General features: G+C 47.0%; 1 protein-coding gene and 1 non-coding gene across 2 annotated transcripts in view; one reads left to right on the plus strand and one right to left on the minus strand.

The window, feature by feature from the left end:
- Positions 1 to 6,726, plus strand: part of LOC135817164 (protein arginine N-methyltransferase 7-like) — a 31,337-nt gene extending 24,611 nt beyond the window's left edge. Inside the window, exons 14-19 of the mRNA XM_065330289.1 lie at positions 1,085 to 1,174; positions 2,026 to 2,176; positions 2,523 to 2,608; positions 3,440 to 3,615; positions 4,414 to 4,498; positions 6,193 to 6,726. Of these exons, the coding sequence (XP_065186361.1) occupies positions 1,085 to 1,174; positions 2,026 to 2,176; positions 2,523 to 2,608; positions 3,440 to 3,615; positions 4,414 to 4,498; positions 6,193 to 6,396 (792 nt within the window). The 3' untranslated portion in view covers positions 6,397 to 6,726. The remainder of the gene's footprint in view (positions 1 to 1,084; positions 1,175 to 2,025; positions 2,177 to 2,522; positions 2,609 to 3,439; positions 3,616 to 4,413; positions 4,499 to 6,192) is intronic.
- Positions 6,727 to 10,387: 3,661 nt separating this feature from the next.
- Trnar-ccu (transfer RNA arginine (anticodon CCU)) lies at positions 10,388 to 10,460 on the minus strand. The gene has a single exon. It is a non-coding gene; the product is annotated as a tRNA-Arg (tRNA).
- Positions 10,461 to 11,328: the final 868 nt, after the last annotated feature.

An 11,328-nucleotide genomic window follows, 5' to 3' on the forward strand; every position in this document is an offset into this window, starting at 1 on the left:
TGCGCACAGCTTTGCAAGGAGAACGCAGGATTGTGTTCTTTTCAACAAGGAGTTTCACATCAGCCATGCTCTGTTGTATATGTACATGTGTAGCAGGGATAATATGTATTGTGTGTTCACAATGAGTCCCGGTCTAATACGGCAATGCCATCACACAAAGAGGTTGCGTACTCCCGCACCGAGCAAACAGTGCGCCCGCAGGACGTTAGTATGCCCAAAAGACGCTTTTAAATGTGCTGCGCACTCCCCTACATTTCTCTCAGCCGTGCGTTTCTTTGTGTGTGTGCTTGTGGACGTAACGCTACACTTCACGCAGCGAGTGAACTGTGGACGTAACGCTACACTTCACACAGCGAGTGCTTGTGGACGTAACGCTACACTTCACACAGCGAGTGCTTGTGGACGTAACGCTACACTTCACACAGCGAGTGCTTGTGGACGTAACGCTACACTTCACACAGCGAGTGCTTATGGACGTATCGCTACACTTCACACAGCGAGTGCTTGTGGACGTAACGCTACACTTCACACAGCGAGTGAACTGTGGACGTAACGCTACACTTCACACAGCGAGTGAACTGTGGACGTAAGGCTACACTTCACACAGCGAGTGCTTGTGGACGTAACGCTACACTTCACACAGCGAGTGCTTGTGGACGTAACGCTACACTTCACACAGCGAGTGAACTGTGGACGTAACGCTACACTTCACACAGCGAGTGCTTGTGGACGTAACGCAACACTTCACACAGCGAGTGCTTGTGGACGTAACGCTACACTTCACACAGCGAGTGCTTGTGGACGTAACGCTACACTTCACACAGCGAGTGCTTGTGGACGTATCGCTACACTTCACACAGCGAGTGCTTGTGGACGTAACGCTACACTTCACACAGCGAGTGCTTGTGGACGTAACGCTACACTTCACACAGGGAGTGAACTGTTCGTTCAACATAACTATAACACTACCATGCCCTTATCGAGTGAATGTTTTCCCGATGCCTGTTATCACGTTACTCCCATCTTTCCCGCTTCAAATCTGTTGAGCTTTAAACATGCTTGTTGTGTTCGTGTTGCTGTGTAGCTCATTGAGTCTAACCAGCTAACAGAGCGTGTTCACTGGATCAACTCACCAGCAGCGGAACTCAAGCCTAGCCATATTGGCAACAAGACGGTAAGTTGATTGACGACGGTGGAGGGCATACGAGTAGTTGGTCAATTTATTCTACTGGAAACTGCCCAATGTTCGCGACGTGTTCATGTTCACTATTTTCACGAGAAGAGTGTAATGCGAATTTTACAGTGAGTGCGTTCGATTATGCACGCGAACCGATTCATGAATCGATTCGCGCTATTCACATCACCCCATGTGAATAGGGGGATATGGATTCCGAATCAATTCCAGGGCTCATGACATGCGATCGAACGACTTGAATGCATGCGAATGGATTCATGAATCGACTCGAGTGCATAATCGAACGCAGCCAGCAGCTTTTTCTGGCAACAATTCAACACAGATCACAGTTCACACTGTCCATGTAAGCTTAATAAAATTAATACTAGCAGTCAAATAAGTATGTGCTGGGCGTTTGTCCATGCACTATGCCACTTCATGTATTGCACGGCAACAATTTCTTCATCGAGAATTTAGTATAGACAGGGTTCTAGCCAAAGGGGGGGGGGGGGGGTAGGGGGGCGCAGCGCCCCCCTACTCTGTTTGCGCGCCCCCCTGTGAAAAAGTGCCGCCCCCCCCCCCCCCTACTCATTTTCCGAATTTCGTGTTTTTTATGCATAGATTGTTCATAAAGGCACATTTGGCTGGGGTGAAGTCAGGGATTCGCCCCATACGTTGCATTTGGCATGGCAAGACAATATTGGAAAGTGGAAAAATGGGATATAGGGTAACTGTTTCCTATGCCCCCCCCCCCCTACTATTTTGACCTGGCTAGAACCCTGATAGATGATGGCTGACCCGTGTGTTATCTGTATGTCCTTTGCACAATGCCCTGCCGTGTGCGGCTGCAGGTTGATGTGCTGATATCCGAGCCGTTCTTCTCCACGTCCATCTTGCCGTGGCACGACCTGGCTTTCCTGTTCCTGAAGAACTCTCTCTCCACCCTGCTGTCACCGGAGTGCATTGTTCTCCCACAGCGCGGTTCTATCATGGCTGCTCCCGGTGAGTCTACACAAGTTGATATCCAGCCCTGCCCTAGCTCCCCTGCACTTCTCTTATTTTTCAGTTCCCCTTTCATTCTTTGTCTTTCTCCCCTCTATTACCGCCATGGCTGGCTATCGCCCACATCACCTTTTCATTGGCTAGTGCCTCGTGATTGTGAATAAATAAGAAAAAATAAAATAAGAAATAAAAGTGTTCCTTGCTGTGTGTCCTCCGCCTTATGATAATTATTATGCTCTCATCATCATCGTCGTACGTACCGTATTGTATTTCTCTCTAACCAATCAGCTAAGTCTGCCATGTGTCCTCTTGCCGCTGCTGTTGATGTTCGGTGTGCCTTCTGCAGTGCACTTCACCGACTTCTGGAAGATGCGAGCACCAGTGGGCACCGTATGCAAGTTTGACTTGAGCGAGTTTGATGTCTACACGGAGGTTAGTGCTGCACTATAGCTTTGGAAAACACAGAGCGCCGTTGCCAGTGTGTGTCATCGCATGTGGCCTGCACTGTATGCATCAAACATGATCAAACAATTTCACTTCACGACTCGCAAGGGTACTTCAAAGTTCGAAAGACAGTGCTCGTTGTTGGGCTTAGTCGTCCGATAGGGCTTCAGCCTATGTGGTACTGGGTGTTTTTGGCACAGGCGTGACATCATAGCGACCACCATGTCGCATCTGCATCCTTGTCAAAGATCTATCTATCCATAGCAAGGCTTCTACGTGTATCAGAAACAATCTTGAGCGATATGTACCCTCAGCTATCTGCTTTGCAAGTCTCCCACACATCAATGCATCTCTGTGAACTACTGTTAAGTTATGTCCGGTGGAACTCTAATTTCGGTGATTTCCGTAGAGAAGCCAGGCACCTAAATTTAGATTACACCTAAAAGGCACCAGAGTATGCACTGTACATGTATATGAAGGGAATGCTGGTCACCTAATTCTACATTACACCTGAAACCTGGCAGGTCCCTGGCACCGAAATTTTAATGCACCTAAAATGACATGTTTGACAGTATGCAGCGAATGGTTGCCAATGTGTGTGTGTAGGTGACAATTGCTAGTACAGTGCTTGATGCACGAAGTGCTGATCTGTGACAGATCCGCAGGAAGTGGCTTGCTACTCAAAGTGCCCTGCCTAAACCGATTGTCATGCAGTTCTGCACGAAACTCTGACTAGCAACCAAATTCCCGTGGACCCTATTTCGCATAGCTCTAATTGTAACCTTTTTGTTGCTTGCCTGTACTACTGCAATTCCGCAGACAACACCAACTATTGGTAAGGATGGCCGGGTTTGCTACCAGGACGTGGAGAGCTTTGGTGTGTGGGAGTTCGAGTCCTACCTTTTGGCACCGCCGCAGTCGGTGCTGACGTTTGACTTCTGCTCTCCTGTCACTCAGCAAAAGTCCAGTGGTGATGTCCTGTTCAAGACTGAAAGGTAATCTTTGCGTGTTACTAGTGATAGAGTGATACAGGTGACTCAGTGTGGTATAAATGTGCCGACCTGATGCTGTTTGGTGACAAATGGACATTTGAGCAATTGTTGTGAGAAAGCTACGGGGCAATCACGGGTTACAGTTCCATGCATAACAAAAACTATTTCTCTCCCTCTCTCTCTCTCTCTCTCTCTCTCTCTCTCTCTCTCTCTCTCACACACACACACACATGCACACACACACACACACACACACACACACACTCTCTCTCTCTCTCTCTCTCTCTCTCCTCTCTCTCTCTCTATGTCATGTGTATTGACCATTCCCTCTCAAGTCCTAGCAAGAATACTCACAACTAACAGACCGGCTGCATAATGATGAAGTGTGTATAACATGTCTACAGGCTGGTAGAACGAACTTGGGTTTGCACTGTATTTCAACTGTCTATCCATTTTTTTAGGTATAGACAGGTACCCGTACTTTCTCACAGGAACGTTGAGACTCGTAACTGAGTAGATTCCATGAAGTCAGACCGTCAAGGGTGACGTTTATCATTGATGTCATTAAGGCATGGGCTACCTTGGAATGTCTCCCCTGTCCGTGGATTTTTGTACTCCAGTGTCGCTAACTTCTCCTTTTGTGTGTGTGTGTGAGTGTGTGTGTTTGTGTGTGTTTGTTTGTGTGTGTGTGTGTGTGTGTGTGTGTGTGTGTGTGTGTGTGTGTGTGTGTGTGTGTGTGTGTGTGTGTGTGTGTGTGTGTGTGTGTGTGTGTGTGTGTGTGTGTATGTGTTCATGATACAGTGGCAAGCCATGCAATGCTGTCGTTTTCTGGATGGATTTCGACCTGTCTGACAACAACTCCATTTCGACTGGCCTTCAGCCTGTGGTAAGTATGCGTGTGTGTGTGTGTGTGTGTGTGTGTGTGTGTGCGTGTGTGTGTGTGTGTGTGTGTGTGTGTGTGTGATTGATGAATGGTTTACTCTGGCCCAGGATCGTCAGCAATGGAGAGATGCGTACCGCACTCGTGTGCAGCGTCCTACCCCGGTACCGCTCTCTTGTCTGGTGTGTAAACGGACATTCAAGAGTAAATCTGGACTCGGACGACACAAATGTTCTGCTGATCGCCAGCTGCCTGTAGTGGAACAGCCGGACGCACGTCAGTGCCATGCCTGCCTTCGGTGGTTCCGAAGTGCCAGTGGACTTGCTGTGCACAAGTGCACAACACCCGCCCCGGCATCACCGACCACACCCCAGTGCATACCAATCACCAGCCATCCGTGTTGCAACCAGCACTGCGCTACCTGTGATCGCTGTTTTAAATCTGCTCCTGGCTTTCGGCGACACATTTGCAATCGTGGACGGCGTCGTGGCGGAGCGGCTTCCTAGTGGCAGTGCTGACTTCTCTCGAACTCTCTCTTCTACTCTCCCCTGTCTCGGGGGCGGCGTGGCCAAGCATTTGGCAGCTGTACACCAGGCCAGGTGTGTGTGTGCGTGTGTGTCCCATATGGTGCAGTGGTATGTGCAGCGATTTCCAATCGATAGGTTGCAGGTTTGATTCCCGATCGATAGGTTGCAGGTTCGATTCCCGACGATTATGGTCACACACGCACACATCTTTCTTCTCTTTCTCAGACTCCTCCTGACTTTCCTTTCATTCTCCTGGGTGGTTACCGACAGCCAGTGCATGTCGGAGTATGTGGTGTGATGTGTGTGCGGAAAAATATGAAAAAGACCAAAAAGTAGGGATTCACTGGCCATAAAAAACCACTTCATAGCTGTGTGGTGTAGACCAGGCTGAATAGTGGCGGTCAATTCTTCAGCTTTGCAAGCTGTTGAATGGTGCAATCCCAGCACAAGCTGCTATGTCTTCTGCTGTAGCATCGCTATCATCACCTCCGGCAATGGGCGTCCAATGGTCCAATGGTGTGTGTGTTCATGTGCATGTGTGTGTGTGTGTGTGTGTGTGTGTGTGTGTGTGTGTGTGTGTGTGTGTGCATGTGCGTGTGTTTGTCTGTCTGTCTGTGTGCACGTGTGAAACTCATTTCCAAGCTCATTTTCATGCTGAAGTTTTAATGTTTTATTCGCCGAGTCCATTGCAGCTTGGATAGACGTGTACCTCAGACTGACATTTTTCTCCGATATTCTGGGGACACTGATCAATGTTGTTGAAACTGTGATCCACAGAATCTCACATGATTGTATAGTGACTTTATCGAAAATACGGACAGTTTTGCTTGCCTCTTGGGAGAGTTGTTGCTAGTGTATTTGCGTAGTAAACGGGGCACTGCTATATTGGTTAGGCTTCCCTTTTCACCACTGTACACACAAGACCACTCCGATGAATCTCTGGGCATGCAGCTGTTAAACTATTTAGGGGTAATTTTGACTGTATTTTTGAGTTTATCGGCAATGTGGCCGTGGAGATAAAATTTGAAAATGTTTTCGGTGAATCTCTGGAGAAGATAACTCAAAAATGCAGTCAAAATTGCCCCCGAAAAGTTGTGCCGCGCTCTCAACTAATTGAGAGCTACCAGCGTGTCTGTATTTCACTGTTGTGCAATGTTTGTTTGTGTTGCACAGCCTGCTCCTAGTGACGATGTGGAGCCAGTGTGGGTGCGCGGTCAACGGCAAGGCGTTGTCTTCCTCAGCAACGCAAAACGTCTCGACGAATCACCGCCCGCCGCCAACGGCTGTAGCGACGCTCGGCCTGTGTTCAGCGAAACGTTCTCTGTGTCCGCTGAGCTTCAGGCACCCAGTGGTCAGTTCACCGTGACAGTGACCTGAGTAAAATATTGTACACAAATGTGCGACACGCATATTGGCCTCAGGATCCTAGTAATCTCCCATTTCTTCCTGCTCTTGTATAATTTCCGATGATCATTCGCGTGCTGAGGAAAACCTGCCTGTCCGCTAATGCAGAGCTTTTTTCTGCTATGGCAGGAAGGTTCGTTCTGAGTGACAGCACAAGCCACACTCTAGCCATCTGGAGAAAGTTTGATATTTATTTTGTCTTGAGGTAGCATGATTTCTTGCCCATGGCTTCCTGATGCGCTGTGCTAGCATGCTCAATCAACTCAATCCTAGCCGTGGTATTCCAGTAGCTCAAAGACATCACATCTATTGCAATTTTCCTGGTGCTGGATAATAGTCTGAGTTTAAGGGGCCATCCAAGGTTTTGGTTGGGGGTTATCCATAATTATCGAACATTTTTCACAAAACGAAATAATTTCGTTATGGGGTGGGAGGGGGTTGACCAATTTCATTTCACAAAACTAGCAGTGACACACTTGCAACCTTTGTGGTATATGTATGTCAACATTTTTTTACGTTCTGAGGGGTTGGGTCTAAACTAAAATAATTTGTTTGGTGAAAAAAATTCGATACTAGGGAGGTTCTGCTATACATGAAACGTAGAGAAATCACGTAGAGAGCAGGTGTCTGGGTTAGAGTCTACGGCTTCGCGTGTTTTGGCTCCAGATTTCTACGCGGAGATGGGGTTCTCTACGTTGTGGCACACGCAGAGAAAATGCGTACGGATTTGCTGGGTATCGATCAACTGCATGCAGAAAACTGCCAAATATGGAAGGGGAAATTCCCAGTACACATTCCACGTGACTTCCCTAGGTGAAACGTAGAGCAGAACAGCATTTCTTTACGTTACGGGAACGCGAAGAAAGTTCGCGTGATTCTTTGCGTCGCGTTCCCAAAACGTAGAGCAGAACCTCCCTACTGTAAAGACATGTTATTATAACGAGTCGCAAATTTAACAATTGTCCAGAATTCGTAGGCTAACGAGAAGATGTTTTAAACCGATCTTGCAGTATTCCGGCATATCCACACACAACAAATATGAAGCAGTACGGCGTCAACGGATCTTATTCTAACGAAATAATAGGGAGGTTTCGCTCTACGGAATTACGTATGAAAATAACGTAGGAACTGCACGGAATTTTCATACGTCAAAATCAGAGCAGCTGGGTTTCGCTCTACGTGATTTATCCACGACTGCTAAACATGCGTTGTTGCTTTGGAGACGCGTTGGCTGCATGCGCCCACCGCATGCACCATGAACCGAAACCGCGGTTTCCATCTTATTTTGCACGTGGTGTACGGTGTGTGTACCTTGTGTTTCGCGCGGCTTGAACGTTGCCATGGACAAATGCGGAAAATGCGAAAAAATATTTCAAAAAGTCCTACGGAGGAGCTTTCCTACGGAAATCCGTAGAGAGATATACATATGAAAGCTGCTCTCGCTCCCCAGCGCGTACGACATACGGATTTTCATACGTAATTACGTAGAGCGAAACCTCCCTAATGTCATCCATTAAAACGTTAGATTTACTTCCTCGTTAAAATACATGTATATACATGTCTTACAGTATTTACGCACGGCCCCTTGGTTGTTTTTCAAAACCAAAGGTTTTCATTTGCAGGGTGCCGGGTGGGTGGGCTTCGTTTCGAAAATAATTCTTGACTGCCCATGGAGAAAGCCCAGGTCCTACCAAGTGCCGAATATTGAAATCAATATGTATTTTTGTTGTAATTTGTTTTACCAGCAGCTTGCTGAAAACTAAAAAAATCGTTTCGGAAAAAAAAGAAAAGAAAAACAATAATAATAATGGACTCAGATGGAGACTGGTGGTGTTTTAGTGGACAGTATAGCGTAACTTGTAGTTCCTTTCACTTTGTATAAAATAATTATAATAATAATAATGTAGAAGAGAAAAGGACATAATGGATACGAGGTAAGAGTAACTCTCCATCACTGTAACATGATACTATATACAGTCAGAAAGTGCAATAACTAGGCACAAAACTGACAGAGTACTGAAACATTCGACGTCCTGACACCTAGCTTCAACACATCTCCGTATAGTATCATGTTACAGTGATGGAGAGTTACTCTTAACTCGTATCCATATGTCCTTTTCTCTTCTACATTTATTTATGGCTCAACATCCGAGTTTCAAATAATAATAATAATAATATCTTTATTAGGATGACCCAGAGGCTTGTCGCCTATCAAGGGGTTCACAATCGGTGACCCTACATGTGCACACAGCATAGTACACACAATGCCATTCGGATCTTCCCAAGTTGTACATTGTACTGTTGAGATACCGAATTCAAATAAATCAATCCCATACCATACCCGCATGTGCACACAGCATAGTATAAAGTGCAGGTGACATACATTCTTGTCAATGTTACCAGCACAGGACTCAGTTTCAACTTCGTTGTCAGCAGTGTACTAGTGTGCTGCTCCGACACTGTTGCCCGACGTCACGCACTGCCGATCACTCAGTCTGTCCCTGGGGAAAGCCGCGGAGGAAAAGCTCGAAATTCGCGACACCATTTGCAGTCAATATTCAACACGGACACAATTTGCGGGGAATTTTGGACGTTTTTTTGGTTATCTTGCAAGTGGATTGGTTGGTTTACCGGTCTGCCTGCCAGAAACTACTCGATCATGTGATGCAAGCACAGTCGATCGGGATGTTTCATGCAACAAAACTTCAAAATCGCGGAGAATGTGCGGAAATTGCGGATTTTATAAGAAATTGTCAAAATCGCGGAAAAAATTGTATCCGTGTGATGGCGATTTCCCCCAGGGACAGCTCAGTGTTCGGATTTCGTTGATTTTGTACGTGAAGTGCACGGGACTCCTGCCGGAGCTGACCCGCCAAAACGGCAAGAGTGTCCGCCAGTCTAGGGGGTTATCGGCGTGGTCTCACTGATTAGGCACAGGCAATGCAGTATGGCTGTGTTTACATGAAGCGTTTCAACCCGGGTTGAGTTCGACCCGGGGGTCAGATTTCAACCCGCCATGTGCACAAAGTGAATGGCGCGTTTACATGACGCATTGCGCTTGACCCGGGTTGAAATTTCGCCCCGGGTTGATTTCAACCCTCCCCCCAAGGGGAGGGTTGAAATCAACCCGGGTCAAGAAAATCGTACAAACCTACTTCTGTGCGTATCTCGTGCCAGGTTTGAACGGCACTGCAGATGCACATTTCGCGCGAACAGATTCACGTGACCATACAGAACTGTAGAAGTGGACTTTTGGCGGCATATCAGTATTTGACCCGGGACGGGGTCAACTGTCTTCATGTAAACGCTCACCTCTTTTGTCTATCGTACAGACTTTCAACCCGGGCTGAACTCGACCCGGGTTGAAATTTCTCATGTAAACACAGCCTATGTCACAGTGAACGAAGAACCAGATCTGCATAATGCCAAGAGTACGGTTTATCGGTACTCTTGATAATGCTTATGATTCAACACCAAGTTATGCCACCCCTCCACTCTGTGCTGCCATGCGCAGGCGTCATCTGGTCATTGTGGAGAAAGTATCAGAGTGACTACAAAGTCTTGACAAGAGCATAATCGCCATTTATTGTACAACGTAGTTTATGTCCTTTTACCTGTTATTGTATGTATACGGTGACTTGCCATGGCATATAATCATGTGTGTATGCGAATGTTCTTGAAACGGTATGGACGTTGCACTATCGAACAGTTTTTTAAAAACTGTGCATCTACAATACTTACACAGCTGACATTACCTCAAAAAGCAGTGCAGTATGGCATGTGCACGCAGATGTTCATTGTGCTCTTGCTCCCAGACCCAGATACACCATCATCGATCCTCCATTGCTCCAACTCATCAGCAAGAATACTAGTATAATTATATGTCCACAATCAGACTTCTGCAAAGAAAACGATACGATTACATCAACAAAAAAATAAAAAAGTCAGCGAGTTCATTCACCAACACCTCCGACGGGATTCGAACCCGCAACCCCCGGCTTAGGAGGCCGATGCCATATCCATTAGGCTACGGAGGCTTACGATACCGATCGTATCGGAAAGTAATACTTCAACGACTTCAAGGATGGACCGACGCGACATGACCAGTGGCCATGGTGGCAGTGCTAGTGCAAGGCTGGTGGTACGTAGATCTACGGTGACCATACGGTTACATGACCGATTGTACACAACCTACGACTCGTAGATCTACAATATGACTCATTTTTTTTTAGATCACTGAGCCTCTTGTACGGGCAAAATAACACATTTTGTGAAGAATCAACACATAAAACGAATCATCAGTATTTACAGAGTCTGTCACTCAGTAGGATCACTGCACTGTGCAGGTTCACTGGATGCGTGCCTCCGCCGCCACTACTACAGTACTAGCACAGCAGGGGACTCAGGCATGGCAGGAGCAAACATGCTCCTTGGCTTGAGCCACGCAGGCACATAGTACCACAACGCACCATGCAGGGCAAACCCAAGGCGGCAGCGCAGCAAGGAGATAACCTGCCCGTATGGCTCCTTACTCTTCTCAGCCAGGAGAGAGGCAATCCGCGACTCATTGACTGTACATGTATACAGCCAATCGATCTCATGCTCACACGGTTACACATATCCCGTCATCCGCGTTACCACCGGCTGTAGACTGTAGACTAGCATAGTGATTACAAGTAGTCATGTAGCATGGTACATGGTAGATCCCGGCCGATCTCTACACGCACTTTTTTGACTACGACAGTGACGAGTTCGAGTACGAGTACGATCGGTACGAGTACACTTATCTTGTGAGTTCGTCTTTACTTTTACGATTGAATTTTTTGCATTCGGATGCCTGCGATCCGTGAGCTAGCGCTAGCTGCGTCGTGTGCGACATGAGCTACCCGGAGTAGAGCTCCGACT

This window comes from Sycon ciliatum, chromosome 5 (assembly GCF_964019385.1).
Source record: "Sycon ciliatum chromosome 5, ocSycCili1.1, whole genome shotgun sequence".
NCBI lineage: Eukaryota > Metazoa > Porifera > Calcarea > Leucosolenida > Sycettidae > Sycon > Sycon ciliatum.